Raw genomic sequence first — 19,912 nt, 5'->3', positions numbered from 1 at the left:
TTTTTCAATTAACTTTTGAACTGTACGAAGACTGTAGTAAAACTTTGGAACTTTAATAGGATTTGTTATCTTATTTTTTCACTTGAAATACAAAAGTAAAAAAAAAAATTGTTTTTTCTGGCTATAAAATTACTGTAATCTCATTGACTTCAACAGCAACTTTCCTCGTCTAACACCTATAGGACTGGCATCCTTTAATATTAAAAGAGCAAATTTTTGGAAAAATCTAGGAAATTTGTCCACAGTAAAAATACTTTCCTACATCTCTTTATCTCTACTATCTCCCTTCTTTTCCTGTACATATAAGCAATTAACTATTCTTCTATCAAGTGACTCCCATGAGAAGGTGTTTACAACACTATGGACCATGGTCTGTAATTCTTCTGTTGTATTGTCTCTAATATTATGATGAATTTGGTTCTAAATCATTATAGCATTTCAGTTAAATGTAAAAGGAAAATGGCATCATGACAACTTGAGTGTTTTTCTTTTTCAGGGTTTCTCCAAAGATATTAAAGTACCAAAAACAAAATATGTTGGCTACATCAAGGATTATGAGGGTGCCACGTTAATGGGATGTGAATTAAATCCAAGGATCCCCTACACAGAATTTTCTGTCATCATTAAAAAGCAAAAAGAGGTAAAGGCTGAAACAAAACACTGAACATTATATTCTGTTCAGATGTGTAGAAACAATTTGGTCAGTGCCAGGTTAGCTCTCTTTGCTTTGGTGCTTAAAACGTTGGAATATATACTTTTATTAGTTAGAATAAGTATTTAATTCAAGTCCCAGTGCCATAATTTTGCAGGTGAAGCATTAAATTCTACCTTACTAACTTTATGATAACAGAAATGTTGAAAAATACTGATATTTTGAGGAGTATTTCATAGCTAAATTTTGTTACACATGATAACTAAGCAAAATTTTGTGAGATTGATTTGCTCTGCAGCTTTGTCATTGTTTTCTTCTCTCTTTCTTCTTTTTTCCCCCCCAATGAACAGTAGTGTTCTTAGAGTAACTTGTGAATGAAGTGTTTGTATTGCATGCCCTGTACTTGAAAGAAAAAGTATTATTTTTTCTGCCACTGTTTTAATATACAAATCAAGGGTGGGCTGTCTGAAATTTCAGGCTGTCCCTCTTTGGGGTTTATGTGGGATCTTCTTTATTTAGTCCATAATAATATTCCATATGATAAGGCAGTTTATTAGCAAAGTAATTAAGATGATTCCAGTCATATTTAAATACCTTCCTTGGTTTATAAAGAAATACAGATTACAAGGATTTGTTCTTTCAAGGTTGGTCAAATCTCATGACTTTTTATTTTGTTAAAATGCTTCTTCATGGAACAGTCCTTCCAGTAGAACTGTTTGGCCCACTCATTGGGAAAGTTTTCATATGTCCATACAACATAGATCATAAATTTTTCCCTTTCATTTCTGCTTGTCTGGGTTACTCTTGAGATCCCAGTGGACATGTCACCTTCCCCTCAGGGATGGGATGTTGTCAGGGTGGGCAAATAGTGGACGTATCTCTTGTAGCCTGTTGCATCTCAGGCATGCTTAACTGCAGTAATACAGTTCTAGGCCCAAACCATCAACATGTCACTTCCAAAAAACCTAAGTTAATTTTTAAGATGTCAGCCCTGGGACTGCTCTGTTAGCATATGTTATTTCGTATTCTTCGCTGTCTCATTTGGTGGGATGTCCATATTGTTCCAAAGCACTTGGAGATAAAATGTCTTGGTCCTCCAGACTTCCCATGTCTACCATTATTAGGAAGCAAGCTGTTGTTAAACACTCACCTATGCTGTTGTATCTTCTCTGAGAATAAATACATACAGCTTTGGGAGTGCATTTTAGGATTGCCTGTTTGACAGTCAAAACACAGATCAGGCTTTTTATTCTCTCTGCTCCAAGGAAATCTAGAAATAGTCCTCACGGTCTGCAGCTTGATGAAGAATGTTCACTTGTCTGCTCAAATCTAAAGCAATGAAGATGATATCTGGACATAAGTAGAATTTTGAATGCTGACAGTATGGATTACTTACTGATTTGGTTTGCTGCTGGTATTGGCCATGACTTTTCTGGTTCTGTTCTTTTAGAAGTGAGGTTTTCATGTGATCTAAGCTTTTATTTAAAGAATTAGAGTATGTGGCTATGGCTGCTAAGACCATGCCACCCAACACTGGGTACCAGTCGCAGACCACCATTTGTGAATTTGCACTGCCTGATTTGTAGCTCGCTCACAGTCATTCTGAAAAATACGAAAAATCCCTTTATGCAAAGCTTTGTGACCTGCTGACTTGTGAGTAATCAGTGTTACTGATTGAAAAGCTTGTTTTAATCAAGAAAAGCCACTAGTTCCTAAATTCTAAGAAGGGTTTAAGGTGGAGTTAATGATTAGTTTGAAAGTATTTTGACGTTACTCTGGAATCTGGCCCTGGTGCTGTTGTATACTGTATTTCTCTTTACATGTGTAACCTCTGTTGAGAGAGAAAATAGTGTGTGTGGGGGAGTGAAGGTCCTTAAAAATAAAAATATGTCCATCTTTGACAGACTATTTTCTTTGGATATAAACTGTGGTGGTCTGAATGGCTCTGCATTTCTTTACTCCCAGTTATGAAAGCCATTTTGAAAGTGACATATTCAAGACACACAAAGCTTAGGGAAGCATCTAAGTGTGTATCAAGCACAAAAGCAAATTACTTAGAATCGAGGTAATGAGATTGCAAAGCAGAACAGTGTACCCCAGAATTGGAAAAGCCTTTCCTGGAATTTACAAACAGAGTAGAATTTCAGTTCCAAAGAGTGGCATTCTGACTTCCTTGAGAGAAAATCCTCAGTAAGAGTATCTCTGACTGATGTCTAAGCAACACTTAAGACTTCGTAACGGAGACCTCAATGTGAACAGGTATTTCTAAAATTTTGGAATATGAATATATATATATGGGCATTGAAATATGTGCATTGTGCCTTGAAATTTCTGACCAGCCTGTGCTGAAGCAGTGCAGAAGCACCAGCTGTTAGAATTAGAGCCAGTTCCCAAACCCGCTTCCAGGAAATTTCCTTCCTTACCTCTGCTGCCACCTTCCCAAGAGCTGTGCAGCTTGTGATCAGTACAGCAAGCAATGACTCGTTTTCTTCCAGATTTGCACCTACGTGGGCAGCTCAGGGACTTGGTAGCCTCACCTGCAGCATCGGTGTTCAGCCAGGTAGTTCATCCCTGTTGCCAACTTCAGTGGGTCTACAAGGACCATAAGATTAGGGAGCGAGAGTGTTTCTACCCATCACAGTTTTGCATTAATCCTCTGAGTTAATTTGAGCAAATCAATTATTTTTTGTCTTCTCTGCTGCTTTATTACAGATCATTAAAAAGCTCATAGAAAGGAAACAAGCTCAGATACGAAAAGTTTATCCTGGCCTTTCTTGCTTCAAAGATGGAGTACGGCAGATTCCTATAGAAAGCATTCCTGGAATTAGTATGTATCAACCTCTTTTAATGTAGAACAGAAGCAGAACAGCCCAAGAAAGGTCCAAGACTAGAAATACTAATGTAGTCACACATTTATTTTTGATTAAAATGTAATTGGTTTGGTCTGTTGATTTGATTTCTATGAAGATTGTTGTGTTTCCAGTACAACTGCTGTCTCCAAGACTTCCTCAAGGCATCACAGGCTGATCCTCTTTTATGTACATGTGTGTAATTTTCTTTATATGTGATCCCTCTTTGATTTGTATCACAGTGTAGTCAGCAATTTCCCTCTGGCACCACTGTTAAGCACTGCACTGCTGTAGAAGGATGAGTTCTGGGATAAACATAGACTTACAGGACAAAAGAAATAGAATATTTAAATATCTTTTGGGAGTTTTTTTGTCAACTGTGCTTTTCTGCAATTTATTCTCTGTCCTTATGGAATCAAATTGGGTAACGTTGACATCATTATTCTTTACAGAGGTTGTGGTAAAACATGTGCTGAATTACTGAAAAAAAGTGTTTCGTGTAGGAATGTTTTAGAATCTTTTCAGCAGTCTGGAGGAAGGGACATGTAGGAAATTGAATGGGGCTGTAGGCTAGATGGTTTGTGTTATTTATTAGGAGCATCTTTTATTAAAAGAAACCAATTTTACTGCAGCAGTGCTGAAGTGGCCTATCTTTTTGGAGTTGCAATAACTTGGTTAATGTTTTGACCTACTGTAGTTCCCATGTAATCTCTCATGTTGTTGGTGTACAGGAGAGACTGGCTGGAAACCAAGCGGAAAAGAAAGAGGGTAAGTGGTGCACAAAGGAAAATGATGAAGCAGTTTGGAGACTTCTTTGAGAAAAGTCTTTAAACAATGTAATTTGATTTTCCCTTCCATCCATTGGAAAATAGATAAATCATCTGCAAGGGATGAATTCTTAAATGGGTTTGGATTTTTGTTTGATTTTGTTTTTTTTTTGTGGGTTTTTAAAAATTTTATTTCTTCCATAAGTCTTGAAACTTTGGAGTTGCTTTTAGGTAAGGTGTACATCACAGGAATGAAGAGAAGGGATTCAAGCTAATCTTTTTGTATTCATATTTTCTTTCAAGTAAGGAGCCCAAGGATCCAGATCAACTTTACAGCACATTAAAAACCATCCTGCAGCAGGTAAAGGTGAGTGCTAGTTCTAGTTTACCTTCTGTAAAGATTTTAAAATGACTTCCAATATAGAATTTCCATATTAGATACCTTACTTTTTTCTTTACCAAAGAGCCACCAAAGCGCTTGGCCCTTCATGGAACCCGTGAAGAGAACAGAAGCTCCTGGATATTATGAAGTTATAAGGTTTCCCATGGGTAATGCTATTAAAATTTTTTAAGTATAGAGTTTAAAAATCTTTATAGCTGGAGACATAGCAGATAAATTGTAATCTGATTGTTTTATGTTAAGATCTATCTTACTTGCAGCTGAATAGCTTGCAGGTTTGACGTGCCAGGAGTACGATATCCTTTGAAATTTATGACTGCTTTGTGACCTTTGTGAAGAATCTATTGTGTATACATGTGAAAGCTTAGTATGCCCTAGAGAGCCCTAGCAAGCTCTTAAACGGTGCAGTCGGCTAGAAACTTTAGGGACTGAGCTGCTGGTTTATGCGAGTTACACAAATATGTTCTCGTGCGTGGTAGCTGGTCATTAGAGATCCTACTGGTATTTTAAAAAAATCTCAAGGCAAGCTGTCAGGAACACCTGAGCATTTGAATTGCTTTGAAAGACAGATTTAAGCTTTCTAAATCACACAGAAAAAAAACCTTTTCAAAAGTTCTAGGGTTTTCTAATCAAGTCTTAACAGTTTGCTTCAATTTAAGTTTAGGAAAATGCTTCCTGCAAGTGATTGTAAGGTAACTTTTATTTTTGTATTTTGGAGCTGCAAAAGTTGTCCGAGGTGGCTTGTTTATTTATTTTAAAATTGTGCAGCTATTGTTTATGCAGGATTACATGCAAAGGGAAGCATGAAACCGCTAATAATGTTTTTCTTTGCTTTTGACTGCTGGGTCATGTAATTTCAATGATTCAGTGCTGTTCTAAACAGATGCTTGTCCTGATTTGTATTGCAGCAAATTTAAAACTGAATCCTGCTGCTCCTTCATTGTTTATGCAAGACTCACCTCCATCTTTCCGATTACAGTTTCTTTTACCTTTTAATGTTATTAGAGAATGAAAGTTCATTGCAGGCTACTATCAATCAGTTTCTCAGAGAATGAGAATGTGTGTTCACGTTGCTCTGCATAGGCCCCTGGTTTGTGTATAGCAATTTGGTTTAATGATTTTTTATATTCAGCTTACAATTTCCAAACAGCAAATATACATGTACTTTATAAAACAGCAGCTGGCTTCCAATATCCCCAACACAAACATATTTTCTAGCAATGAATAAAAAGTGTTGACACCATCCTAGGGCAGAGTTTTCTCCATCTGCTTTTCTGAGCAGAGGCTAGATCTAGATGGCTGTTTAATCTGAACAGTGGTTACAAAAACCTCCGTGCCTGGGTTGGCAAACCCAAAGTAGGAATGTTGTCTGTCGTTTCCTCCTCTGGATGTATTACATTGGAGGTGGGGGCAGCAGCTCTCATTTTAGGATCAAGCTGAGGTCTGTTAGTTTAGTTTTGCTTTGTTTTTTCAGCTGAGGAATCCAGCACAACTAAAATGTGTTTTGATGCGTAACCAACTTCTGCTTTCTTTCTGCTCTCATTGCTGGCATGCTGGTACTGTACAAAAATTATTCAGACATAATTTCAATTAAAAAGAAACAGTATTGTTTTTTCTTATGCTATCATGTACAACATGTAACATTTGTCTTTGTTTGCATACAGACTAAACTGTACAATATTTGAGAGGTAGGACTGTAGGGTTTTTTTGACTACCTCCTAAGGTCAGTTTTCATGTATAAACACCTGTTTAAGTGCCCTTTCAGCTGCTTATTTTTAATAAAGAGTCTGGTTTTTTTTTTCGTTTCATCTGCAGTACAAAAGCTGTATGGCTGAGTGACAGATGGAGCCAAACTTTCACTGTAGTTAAGAGAACAGATTAACAGAGCAGCCAGACAATGTTGGCTTTAGGGGGAGCTCAACAGACTTTGCAGTTGATTACTATAAACAGGCTATGGCTATTTAGTTTAGATGCAGGCACCTACATTTCAGACTTAAGGGGAACTGAATGAGCCTTTGCTTTTGTAAAATATTGTGCAACACTAGTGAAGGGCAAGTTACATAGTATTGGAAGAGGTATTTGAGAGCATCCAACAAACTTGTCTTAAATAATCCCCTCTTTCAATTTGGCAGGATTTTTCTGTTTTACCAAAGTCAAATCTCCCTTAACAAAACCAAAGCAAACAAAAAAACAAGACAAAACCACCCCCCAACCAAAAAAAAAAAAAAAAAACAAACCAAACAAAAAATACCCACAATTGTATTTTTAAATCCTAAGTTTTAAGGTTTAATTCCTTTGCATTGGAGGTCTTTGATCTCCGCTTTCCTTGCAGTACTTGTTGGCAGTAAATTGTCTCCATTTCAGCTGTTTCTGTTACAGTTTCGCTGAAGCCTGGCTCAAGCATTGCTAAAAAAATAGAGCCTCTGAGATGAAAAAAGACAAGGCATCCAGTACACCGCTCACAACCTCTATTCCTGTACTCACTCCTAGAACACTTGTAATGTAGACAAAATTTTTAAATGCCTGATAAGAACTACTGGGAAAGTGACTGTGTGGAGAACACTGAGAAGATTGACATTTTACAGATAACTGATTTAGTATAAAGGAAAACATTTCTTAGAAAATGTCTCTAAGTAAAGGTTTTGTACGATGTACTAAAAGCAGAAGAGATCTGTTCTCCTGTGACTTAAAGGGATACATAACCATAAACTTTGAAGTTTTAATTAAAATATATTTAGAGCATAGAACAACTTTAGTCTTTTTTCAAAGCTCCGAGTACTGCTTGTAGTATAGACAGATGTCTTCTCTGCTGTGTTCCAACAAAAGTGAGGATTTAGGTTAACATACATATTTTGTGAAGTTTGAATTATTTGCTTACACACTCCTAAGGTCTCCTCCAGCAGAGCTGACAACAGTTTTGCCTCACAGAGCTGTTAGGGACACCTAATTCCCACTGAAAACTCAGAGAAGTATGAGAACACAAAACAATGCTGCTTCAATCTTTTAAAGAACAAAAAATAAACTCTACACAGTCATTCCTACAGTGAAGTATTGCTTAGTTCCAGGGCCTCAATTGCTCTTGAAGGGACTTCCAAGTCCTAGCTTTATCAATTCATGTTAAATGGCAAATCAGTCTAAAGGGATATTGCATACAGAAAGTATTAGAATCAAACGCTGTTAATCTATTTTTCTTCTGTACAGATCTCAAAACAATGAGTGAACGACTCAAGAATAGGTACTACGTGTCTAAGAAATTATTCATGGCAGACTTGCAGCGAGTCTTTACAAATTGCAGAGAGTACAACCCCCCCGAGAGTGAATACTACAAATGTGCCAATATACTGGAGAAATTCTTCTACACAAAAATTAAAGAAGCTGGATTAATTGACAAGTGACACGGTCTTTTTTACAACCAAATAGTGTGCCTACTTCCTGGGTAGGGGAAGCTGTTATCTATCTGAGTTGTGGGACTTCAAGGTTTCAAGAAACATCTGTTTAATACTTAGCACTTTCAAAAACCCTTTTAGTTTTGCAAACATGTATTATACTGAAGTTACAAAAATTATTTTATTAAAATGCTTTATAATGTATTTAATTACAGAAAATTTCTTTAGTATGCCCATTAACATATGTTCATAAGTTTATCAGCTACAGCCTCAAACCCCACAAAACGTGTGGGAAATTGCACAAGTTTGGGAATATGAAGAAAATTCCCAGACAACAGATGTAATAGCTTACCTAATGCAGTACCTATTTGATAAAGTTTTATTATTTCTTTTCCAGTAAAAAAAAGAAAATAGTAAGGGAAAACAACAGTTGGGGGGGTTCTGAAACACTTGTTTCTTTGTAGAATCTTTTTATAAGATATTATTTTTTAAAAGAAACACTCAGCTGGTTGAGAAGCTGTGAGAGAAGAGCAGCCAGTTCTGAAAAAGGACTGCCTGTAATCTTTGATAGATGCAAGTTTTTCTATTATTTTTGGGTTTTGATAAATATCTTACCTGCAAATTTTAATCTCATAACCACTATTTAAAAAGAAGTATCTGGCTAGATGTGTAATGCCATAGTGACTTGGCTTATGCAGGACATAAGTATCCAAAATAACTTCAGAGAATCTGATTCGCATATACTAGACAATTTCAGTTGACCTAGTAGAGTTAAGGTTTTGATGCACTTCACGATCCACTCTCTTTACTACTCTTCACTGATAAAATTCTTTGGATTATTCAGCAGAGATAAGTCTACTGTACACAAGAGAAGTCAACATATGACAGCTTCTAGCTTATGTACTTGGCTCTGTGGTAAACTGGATTTTCTACCAAGCGTTATTGTAAATGCTTATTAACTGTGATTACTTAGACCCAGGAACATATTAACATTTTACAACTCATTAATATCTTCAAATAGAGCATTTATATATATTATATATATATTTTGCTGCTTACACTACATTTACAAGGTACACCTAAATTTCTAATGGAGATCAGTACAGGCCAAAAAGTTATCAACTGACATTTTCTAATTAGAGTTTGTAACTGTAAATTATAATTGCTTTTGTGAAAAACAGATTTAAACTTTCACTCTTGGTGTTTTATATTTACAGATGTTACACTGGTAAAATTCAATAGTTTATAAGACTGAAAAAAACCCAATCCTGTGCTGTGTCAAAGAACATATTCCTGCAAAATGCCTGTGCAATGTTAATTCACAAGTCGATTCAGCAAGTAGATGTCAGGAACTACCTGGAAGTAGTAAATGTGGTACACAAGGTATTAAAAATGTTAACACTAGACTTGCCATAGTGTTTTGTATGAGATTAGTCTGACCTACATTTGGATCTGTAACAAAGGTACAGTGAGTATTTTTTTTTTCTGAATAGCCAGTACTGGATGCTATAATCCTGTTTTGTAGGTTGGGCCTACAGATGCACCTGTTAAGCTTGGTATCCTGTGAAACTTTGTTATTTTCAGAGTAGATTTTCTTATCATCTTTCAATCAGATTGTCTCTTCTATATTGAAACATTTGTTTTCTAATTTAAGAATTAATATTTTCATAGATACTGTGCAATAAAGTTACAGTAGGATATGTGGTTTTGCAAATGCTTTAACAGCTGATGAACTTTACATTTGTAAAATTAATATATTGTACTAGTACAGAATAGTTTTAAATTATATATGTACAAAACCCTACTTATTTTGGTCTCTTTTTTCATTAGTTCTTGCACTACAAATACACACACGGAAGCAGCTTCACAACTGAAAGAGTGCATCTACAGGAGTGCAGTCAGTGCATCTTCCAGGTACACTAGAAAATAGGAAAAAAAGATGCCAAGTTCAATAGGAGCGTGGTGTGCTAAGCTGAGCTGGGAAGTCAGTATGGAAAGCTCTGACCATTCCAAGTAGCATTCCCAGACCCATACTGCACTACAGTGCTGTTACTCCCATCTTCTCAATATCTCAAACAATTCTTTGACTGAGCTGTTCAAAAGTTTTGATTTTCCACCTCAGAGCATGCTCATGCTGTTTCATCTTTTTTTGTCTACTAGTCCTTCATTCACAAGACACAGTGTACATAGGAGCAAACGGCAGTCCACGTTGAGCTTGTACTTGCCTACTATCACTGATGTTACTTCCTTGGACAGTTAGTTTGCATAAACAAGCAAGCTAACCCTAAACAAACCCTGCACCTAATACCTGACAGTTAGAGAGTATGAAGAGATTTGTGGTTTTTTCTTTTTGTTCCCCCCCCCTCCAATCCACTGAGATTTAGTCCTGTGCCACATCACATAAAAATGTACTGCCCAGCAGGTAGCAAATAATAGTCAAAAGAGGCTTACTTGTTTTCCTGGACACTTCTAGGAATATCAGCTGAGATTAGGTGAACTAGACTCGGACTCACTCGCACAGTTGTGAAGGAACTGTGGCAAATCTTAAAGTTTACTCAATCCAGAAGAACCCCAGACCTACCACACCTGCCTTGGGCTGCTCTGCTATCACACTGTTCTTTTTCTGTCCCTGATAAACAGCTGTTAGAGGTTTGTTTGCTGAAAGAAAAAGAACACCTGAAGTTAAATCATTCTGCTTAAGTTCCTGTAGTACTCAGGAGTTTCAGAATGAGCATGGTGATGCCCAGAGCTAGAATTTTAGGATACAAACAGAAGGTTAAAGTTTGAGTTCAACAACCACAGGCTGTGTTGTCAACAAATATTTTCAAACAGTCAGTAGCTGCAGCTTTTATTATTACTGTTGAAAGTCATGTAAAAAGTTACCAGTAAAACAGTAATTAGCACTACACATTTTTATTACAGAAGGGGAGAGATCTTACACCTATTGAAGTGAGACAGGTGAGATGAGCAATCTTTCAAGACAAATTAAGAACTTTCCCATTGTTTATTTTGAATGTAGCTTTCTTCTTTGTATTCATATATCTGCTAATGCCTCTTAAATATTTCTTAAGCGAAGAAAAGCTAGTTTGAGTGCTCTGCAACCTTAAAGTCTTGCTGGACAATTTATAACAGTGGTGTCCTAGCAGACTGCCTGTTGTGGTACCAAATGGTTTCATAAATTGAGTCAGCAAGGCAGAGCTAAAATTATGAAGTCCCATATTAGCAGTTTAGTTTACACTCCACCAAAGCAGAGCGCTCTTCACCAACTTTCACAGCTACCCAGATAGGAACAAAGCAAATTTGATTATAACTTGCATTCATGGCAGTACCAACCAACCCTAAATTGCTGCTTTTGACAGCTCCAGCTACATAATCAAATTACAACTGGCAATCTTGCTTCTATACAATGCTTATGCCACAGAAGATGCGGCAGGAGTACCCTGGCTTGCAGCATGCTGACCTTGCTTCCCTTGAAGCAACTATGAAAACCGTGTAAAATGAGCTTCAATATGAAACTACAACCACTATATAAACAAGATCTGTACAGACACTGTTATTAAAAAACACAAAAACAATTGACCTTGAGTGCCTGAAATTCACCTTTGCCTACCACTGTGAGATCAAGCAGGGTGTAAGTCATAAAATCACATTCACCGTTTCCGATATACTCACAGATCCACAATACAGGGATGCCTCTGCTCAAGGATTGGAATGGAATTGCCTTACCTAGGAAAGTAGTCTTTTGTCTTCTGTATCATTAAAAACAAGTCACTGGGTTAAAACCAAAACCCCTTAATAGAAACACAGAAACAATCGTATATTTGTTTAAGATACTGTACAACAATAATTTCCTGGATGAAAGATTTCCTTTCTTCATGGAACGAGCTGGATTTTGCTATCATGACTGGAAATATCAACGACAACCAACAAATTTCTCGTTGTATTTTGACAGAGATTCTTCCTTAAGAGAACGGTGCTTAGCATTTTTCTTCTGCTTGAAAATCGGAGAATTCAGAAAATTTGTATCTGTAAATGGATCTCCTCTCCTGAGTTTCCTGTTTAAAAAAAAAAACAAAACAAAAAAACAATAAAAGGCAAAATTGAGTTTTGTTCCCCACATCACTTAAAACATTAAGTTTCAGCTAGTAAATTCAATTTCACATGAACTATTTAATATTACTAACATCAGACCTCTCTCTCTTTGAATGTTTTGTTAGGAACTTATTTCAAATATTTAAATAATCCCCTCAAATCCTCCATTTGATGGAATATCATGAACTTTGTATCAAACTAGAAAGACACCAACCCTGTAATACTTGGTTCTTTATAGCTCACAGTAAGAGTACAGCTTCGCTTGCGCTTTGGAGATCGTGGTGCTTCACTTTCTGGGACAACAGCTGTATTCCCAGTGCTGGGGAGCAATGAAGTGGTGTTGGTAACATCACAAAGATGAACACGAGGTGGCTCAGAAGGCTGCCCTGGGAAGTAATTAGGCACACTTAAGACAATTCAGGCAAACTAGCTTAAAAGAGAATGTCAACAAACATACTAAATGTGAAGTAGTAACTCTCAGCTATAACTATTATCTTCATCTTTCCACTTAAGAACACATAAGGAGATCAACAAATATTCAGGATTTTAATTTGGAAAAATAAATTGACACTAGGCAGTGCCAGGCAAAGTGCGATTTGTTATTCCACTTCTCTCCAATTTACACTCTTATTCTCCTTTTTCCTCAGCTTCAATACCTCATTAAACACATCTAAAATACAGTATTAATTCATTGTTGACCAATTGCTTAAACAAAACATATCTTTAATTCCAGTTTCTGCTGGGGGGGGGGGGGGGGGGAAAGGCAGCCAGAAGAATTAATCTAATGATTTTTTTTTTTAACACATTATTCTGTTTGTATTTATTAAAAAAAACTAAAAAAAAAAAAATCTAAACCCCTTAAATTTTATCTCTCAAGGAAACAAAACCAGTTACAGAACACTTTCTATACTTACTGATAGATTTGTCACTCGATTTGTTGCTTTCAGTTTCTTTTTGATTATTGGGTTTCTGCTCACGCTGTGCCAGACATCTTTTAGACCTTGGCCTTACATGGACTGGTGAGGTATCTATCTGGTCCGCTAAACTTTTCCTTTTTTTTGGTTTACTCTTGTAAGGTTCATAGAGGCTATCATCTGTATCTTCATCAATATCACTTGACTCAGAGTTACTGGTTTCAGATAAGTTGTCTTTGTCATCCACACCAGTATCTCTGTCAGTCACCTTATTTTGTCGAAAAGGTGTAACATGGACACTCTCTTCAAAATTGAAGTCATAAGCATCACTGGAGCCACCCAAGAAATCCAACTTTTCTTTGGAAGCCTCTTTACCCTGTCTTTTTTTTTGGTTTTGCGTGGAATTAGTTTTAGGCCGTTCCAGTTTTCCCTTCCGATGCTTCTCTTTCCTCAATTGAGAATCTTCTCTACTTTTATACTCGCGTTGTTTAAGAACAGAATTTTTGTTTAAGTTGAACTGTGCAGTTTCAGAATCTGTCTGCCTCAACACCAGCTCTGGGCCTACCTTGTTTTCATTCAACTGAGAAATACCTGAATTTATGTTTTCTACAGTACACTTCTCTAGACTTTCCTCAAGTCTAATTTTATCCTGTTTAGAAAGTTCCTTTGTTGAGCCAGGTGCTTCTGAATGGTCCAAGCCACCAGTGCAAAGATGGTGGCGATCGCTCGTCTTTGCACACCGACGCCTGGTAGACACGCTTTTTGGCAACACGTTACCAAATCCATCCTCTCCTCTTGAAGAAACATTTTCCAGCACTGACCCTATGTTGTCCAGATGAAAATCAGATGTTTGTCCTTGTAATTCAAGAGAAGAAGTAATATTAAAACTAAATAGTAACAAGCTATTAAGGTTTTGTGAAAATTCTGAACCTGTCAAAAATTAAGACTATTCTTAGAATTTTCTCTGCAGATTTGTATAAACCAGTATTTGGCAATCAAGACAAACTCTGTTTAATACAGCTTCCAGACAGAAAGCAGTTAAGTATACTACATTAGTATTTTCCTCTAAACTGTTCTGTTTGGAAAGGTTATCTACAGGTCATTTATTTTTCTGAGTATTTTGCTTTGTTAACAACTGTTGACTTCATAAATGATAATGCAGAACTAAAGATGACCTTACTCTGTTGAACTGTGTGGTATATAATGAAACTAGATTGCAGGTATATAGAAGACAAAGCACTTTCAAATTCGTCCCCCATCTTGCTAGACATTTTCATTCAAATTGTTTACCATTTGCCAACATTAATATCTACCCTTTTTAATAATAAGTGGAAAATTACTTGACAGATACTTCAAAAGCAGTAATTATGTTTTAAACTTATACTAACATGTTTTTTTCCTGATTTAGAACAGAGTGACATCTGATACTTTGATTTAGTTACCTTTGTCTGGAACTATTCCAATTAAGGAAATGGCATTGTCAGATTCCTCACAGATATCTGACAGAGACTGAGCCAGCTCATTTCTGTCACTATCAGCCTCCATCCCACTTGGAAGTACTTGATCATCTCTATGAGCACACTGTAGATGTCTTCTAGAGAAAATACCAAAGGTAGTATTTACTGAATAGCAATAATATGACAATGAACTACTTCATTACACTGGAATGCTTCCCTTTTTCCAGTCAGAAAATTAAGCTTCCAGTAACAGAATTTTCAAATATAAGTAGGCATTAATAAAATTTACTTACACTGAACACATTTGTCCTAAGACACTGGAACTATTTTCAAGAACTGAAGAAAGCACGCTCTGATTCTGTCAACAAAAGAAGTCTTACTGTGACTAAATAGCAGAAACAAGCTTGAACCATATACAAATTTTAGACAACAGAGGAGTTACCCACAGAAGGGCCAAAGAAGCCCTTGAATCTTTTTTTTTTTCCTTTCTGGCTATCACAAAATGCTGTGGGATCTCACATACTCAGCTCCTGCAAGTCAGCACATCCATCACCAGCCCAGTCATACAGATGGTGGACAGGGGAGGGAACTGTAAGGATGGTACAGGAAATAAAACACAAAACCACAGAAAGTCAGGGTGCCCCTACCATCTTGTAGCAGGGCTTCAGTCCCACTAACAACCTGCTGCACCATCCCACAGTGTGGACCCCATGTCATACTGGGAATTGTGGGACTAGTTGTACCTCCAAACTAAGGCTCAAAACTATGTGCATCTACGCTGGAAGGAGTAAGGGGAATAATTAACAGAAATTCTACCCCTAAAGAGGAAAGGGTACTTACTACACCCATGGAACACAGGTTCTTTGCTGGGCCAAGGAGATTAATTGAGTCCAGTAAATTCTGAGAAACTTTTGAAATTATCTCATTCAAGGCCAACAGTCGATTCTAATGAACAGAAGAAAGAAAACAATGCTGTTACTGTCATACACTAGTATCAGCTATCAATTCAGTAACTTCTTGTCAGTATTATGAGATGACTAAATCCTAAAGATAACTGGTAGTTGGTACCTTCATAAAAAAAAAAAAATTTCACAGAATATGAAATTTAATTAAAGAAGAAAGAATAGCCAGAAAAATAAACATTTAGTTAATGACCAGATTAGGTAAAAATATGGATAGACTTGTTTGAGTTACTTTTTAATGAAAAATTTAAGATGATAAATATATCAACACACTGGTGTAGATTCTGATGTTCAGCTTCACTATATCATAAAATCATTATTAACGGTACCTCAACGAGTCCTTGTGCTTGCTTGAGCCCAAGATTTCTTTGCAAGTCAAACATCTGAACCTTCAGATCTTGATATTCTTTCCTTAAATGCAGGATGGTAGCCTGGGCATCCTTCACTTTGAGCTTTTCTTCTTGCAAAGCCTGAGCTAGAGCCTTGTTGTTTGCTTGGATGCTCTTCATTTGCTTGGAGTTGTTGGCTGCAACAGGAGAGTGAGTATTTCAACTTGATTTAAAAATAAAAATAGGAAAGCTATTAAGATATTTAAACATCTTACTTGCTATTTTGCACTTTACAGTGGAGATCTGGCTAATTTTACCCAACCTTGTCCATTTCTGATTTCTTTTTTCTTTCATTCGTTCTTTTATATCATCCAGACTGTCTTTGAAAGGCTTTTTCAAGTATTCAGCCATCTTCTACCTTTAGAAATATAAAAGGTGAAGAATTCTTTAAGCTGGTGATGCACAATGCTCCCCAGCACCAAAAGAAAAGGAACAGAGGAACAAGAGTAAAACTTAACGTATTTTTAAGTTGCCTATACGCCCACAGAAGAGACCCACAAACGCGAAGAGACACACAGCTGTGGCCGTTTTCAAAATATTTTTTTCAGCGGGGACACTGACACTGTCGCTGGTTATCTTAACGGCGAACACGGTGCCCGCGGCGAGGACCGGGCCGAGGCCTCCGAGCCCAGCCGCCCACAGGCCCCAACAGCAGACGGCTCCCGCCCGGCGTGTCCGTGTCCGTGTCCGTGTCCGTGTCCGTGTCCGTGTCCGTGTCCCGGTTCGCCTGAGAACGACTCCCCGCGCGCTTGGCCTCGCGGACCGGACCGGACCGGAGCGGTACCGCCGTTGCCCGACGTTCAAAATCCACCGCCGCGCCCTCGGATTGGTGGGGCTGGCGGGTGGCGTCACCGCCACGGCCGCCGCGTGCATCCGGGACTCGCGCCTGGCCCCGCCCCTCGGCGCGGCAGCGGGGGCTCCGCTCTCCCGGTCGCCATCCCCGCCCAGGCCCCCCCCCCCCTCCACTCCCACTCCCACTCCCCCTCGCTGCCCGCAGGGCTCAGTGGTCGGTACCGGTGGCGGGTCCCGGGTCCCGGGTCCCGGCCCGTCACCCCACCCACCGCCCCGGCGCTCTGGCTGAAGTCGGGCCTCAGGGCTGACGCGCCCGATGAGCCCGGCCGCGGCTCCCCCCGGGCCCTGTGTTGGCCTGCACCACCTCGGCTGCCATAGTGGAAAGACACCGAGGCAGAAACAATTTCTGTGGTTTTTTTGTTTGTTTGTTTGTTTGTTTGTTTTTAACCAGCAAAACTAGGAGATAAAAATCAGTCTCGCGTATTCCGCTCGCGGCAGCTGCCCGTTGCAGCAGTAGCGAGGTGAGCCTTTCCCGCTTCCTGGACCGTGCTTCCCGGGGAGACCCAGCTGCTGCTGTTGCAGCTCGAAATGAAAATACTAAAAAAAGCTGCAGAGTTAAACCTATTTACAGACACACACTTTAGGAAACAAACTGTGCCAGGATCCCACCGAGAAGACGATGGTACCTACCGCCCCGTGGGATGTTGGCGTGGCGGGGGCCGGCCCGGCCTCAGGCTGCCGGGCTCCTGCCTGCCGCCCCGCGGGCGCGTTCTTTGATAATGTCGTTTTTATAACGACTGTAGTTGATTAATATATGCTAATAGCTATGCATATGGACAGCTGAACTTTGATTAAACACTGCTTTATGATGGGAGAAGAAAAATCAGCTAAGTGATACCTTATTAACTGTATAATAAATTATATATTATCTGAGAAATTAGCATTTCATAGCTACTACTTTTTTTTTTTTTCTCAACGGCCACTTCTGCTTACTTGATTTTACTCATTACAGCTTGGATGTGTTGTGGCAGGCTGATTTCAAACTTCAGAAATTCTCATGGAACATGACACAAACTGTAGTCCACGGTATGTATGCATTTGTTCTTTCCCACTTCTTGGCAGTTTATGTATTTTTTATTTCTCCAGCTCAGAATAGCTGTCTTCATCTATGTAGTTTTTACAGTAGTGTAAATAAATATCATTTAATTTACTCCATCAATAGATGCTGATGGGGTTGTCAGCATCAACAAATGCTGACATTTTTGTCAGCAAACAAATTGCCTTGCAAACAGTTCCTTGTGCAGTGTGACAATCCCCTTTTGAGATATGAGATCATGTCAAAAAGAGTCATAATTTCTTTAGGATTTGGTGTGAAAAGTTATGAGCACATTAGACACATTAGACCCTCTTTCTCAGTAGTGTCATACAAAGCCAGAGCAGCCCAATTTTAGTTTCTCTTCACATCTTTTTCTTTCTCTCTGTTTGCTTGCTAGGTCTACCAAACAGCTACCAACCCATCCTTCTAGCCCCCCATCCATCCTCCCAAAACTGAACAATAAATCCCACAGGCTTTAGGAAAAAAAAAAAAAAAAAAAGTACTGGATATTAATCACATACTGGGTAGAAATACTGGTTTTCTGATACTGTACAGCTAACCTTGCATCCACTTCCTATGGGTCTCTCACTGTTTTACAGGCAATAATTGGGCACACTCATCCACACAACAGCAGCTAAGAGCCTCATCTGGACCCTAGCAAATACCTCTCTCTAAACATTAAATTATCTCATTGAACTCAATTTCTGGGGGTTTAGGGGGTGGTTGTTTTTGTTGGTGGCTGTTTGTTTGTTTGTTTGTTTTCAGCTAAGCTATTCTAACAAAAAATAATAGCTCTCCCTACAAATTTTGTCTCACTTAAAGCTAGCAGGTGTTTTGCTTTTGGCCAAGTAGCAATTGGTAGTTTCCAGCAATGCTGGTAAGATCTTTTAGCCATTAGTCATTCATTTGCCTGACAAGAATACATTGATTGTGACTAAATGAACTATGCTTTGACTGGAAAAGAATGCTTTCCTTGTTACTAAGTGCTACTCTTAATTACTTTTTTTTTTTTTTTAATTAGTATAACTATATCAAGATTAAAAAAGTCTTCACCTTTTTTTTTTCTATTGTATTTAATGTTACACCTCTTTCAGGAACACTTTGGGATCTTTCTGCAGATTATTTTATGCTTTTTGATGTTGAATTTCTATATCCTGATAATCACATTTTCACTGTTACCAAGGTGTACTCATTTCTGCATTATCTCAAGACAATTGTATTTCTATTAGGTTATTTGCAGGTTACACCCTCTGTATTATTTATTTATAGTGTGGGATTCCTAGAAGTGAATTTTTCCAGCTCAACTGACACTTTGCTATAAGCAATTTCACATTTTCCTCTATGAAGATTGATGCTGTGATTGATGCCAGAGGTGGTGTAGATTATTAGTTTATTTCTAGGGGGTGTACTCATGGCAAAACAGCTGCTGCTGTGACTGGAGTTGGAGTATTAAAGGATTTGCTCTTATCTTAGATTTACTGACTGATATTACAAGGAAAGAATTGCTTCATATAATTACAGCAAATTACAGGAATCGGCGCTGTGATTACGGGAGCATTCTAGATACCTTTCATGAGAGTTTAAGTCTGAATGTGTTAGCGGTCGCAATCGCGAATAGAACTTATCTACACACAGCAGATAAGCAGGCACTTCTTTATTCCAGTGCTGGGGAACAGGGGGGATAGCTCCTCCAAAGACGTGTTCGTCGACAGGTACAAAGCACAACATATTTATATACTTTTTCAGCAGAGTCACGGTTACATAAGATCAACAAAATTCATAAAGTTTAAGTTGACCTTAATAATGATTGGCTTTCCGTTACCTCACCTTACCTATATTCCTATTTTACAGAAAACATTGGTCATCTTTACGGATTGATTTAAATAGAATGGGGGGAGGGCAATGATTAGCATATTCATGTTAGTTCCTGGAAATTATTATCATATGCAAATGTCCCTAACGCATGTGTGGTTATACTGGACAGGGGTCCTCTGGTGCTCGTCGATAGTCTTCCTCACTGTGTCGGCTGATTGAACTCCATCCTTGCGCGTGCTCACTCCAACTTTGGTTAATGTTCACCTCTCCCTTGGCCGATCTTCCCAACCAAACCAGTTTTCCTCTGGTACCTATTGTTTCAAGTCAAGATCCATAACCAG

General features: G+C 38.2%; 2 protein-coding genes and 1 long non-coding RNA gene across 12 annotated transcripts in view; 2 read left to right on the top strand and 1 right to left on the bottom strand.

Moving 5' to 3' along the window:
* Positions 1-9,858, top strand: part of KAT2B (lysine acetyltransferase 2B) — a 47,904-nt gene extending 38,046 nt beyond the window's left edge. Inside the window, exons 13-18 of one of the 4 annotated variants that reach the window (XM_033008515.2) lie at positions 497-640; positions 3,365-3,479; positions 4,233-4,269; positions 4,572-4,635; positions 4,733-4,817; positions 7,870-9,858. In XM_033008515.2, the coding sequence (XP_032864406.2) occupies positions 497-640; positions 3,365-3,479; positions 4,233-4,269; positions 4,572-4,635; positions 4,733-4,817; positions 7,870-8,063 (639 nt within the window). In that variant the 3' untranslated portion in view covers positions 8,064-9,858. Of the gene's footprint in view, positions 1-496; positions 641-3,364; positions 3,480-4,133; positions 4,270-4,571; positions 4,636-4,732; positions 4,818-7,869 lie in introns of those variants that run through there. The other 3 variants (XM_042801690.1, XM_042801692.1, XM_042801691.1) reach the window with 3 other exon arrangements.
* Positions 9,859-10,836: 978 nt separating this feature from the next.
* Positions 10,837-17,740, bottom strand: SGO1 (shugoshin 1). Of its 6 annotated transcripts, none has more exons than XM_033008511.2 (9): positions 17,351-17,740; positions 16,084-16,226; positions 15,809-16,005; positions 15,358-15,462; positions 14,811-14,875; positions 14,503-14,654; positions 13,061-13,915; positions 12,361-12,532; positions 10,837-12,109 (listed from the first exon to the last, which is right to left on the bottom strand). In XM_033008511.2, the coding sequence occupies exons 2-9, from the start codon at positions 16,217-16,219 to the stop codon at positions 11,968-11,970; spliced, it is 1,824 nt and encodes a 607-aa protein (XP_032864402.2). In that variant the 5' UTR covers positions 16,220-16,226; positions 17,351-17,740; the 3' UTR covers positions 10,837-11,967. The 6 variants fall into 6 exon arrangements, with proteins under 6 accessions (XP_032864402.2, XP_032864399.2, XP_032864403.2 ...); XM_033008508.2 differs by lacking the exon at positions 17,351-17,740 and adding an exon at positions 16,327-16,672; XM_033008512.2 differs by lacking the exon at positions 17,351-17,740 and adding an exon at positions 16,327-16,672 and having other exon boundaries at positions 14,503-14,651.
* LOC116965421 overlaps positions 16,801-19,912 on the top strand; it is an 85,071-nt gene continuing 81,959 nt past the window's right edge. Inside the window, exons 1-2 of one of the 2 annotated variants that reach the window (XR_006166187.1) lie at positions 16,801-16,874; positions 17,673-17,746. This is a non-coding gene — a long non-coding RNA (uncharacterized LOC116965421). Of the gene's footprint in view, positions 16,875-16,945; positions 17,182-17,672; positions 17,747-19,912 lie in introns of those variants that run through there. The other variant, XR_006166188.1, reaches the window with a different exon arrangement.

The sequence above is a fragment of the Tyto alba genome, unplaced genomic scaffold (genome assembly GCF_018691265.1).
Source record: "Tyto alba isolate M040663 unplaced genomic scaffold, T.alba_DEE_v4.0 Super-Scaffold_38, whole genome shotgun sequence".
In the NCBI taxonomy this organism is placed as follows: Eukaryota; Metazoa; Chordata; class Aves; order Strigiformes; family Tytonidae; genus Tyto; species Tyto alba.
This window is presented reverse-complemented; position numbering and strand designations above follow the sequence as displayed.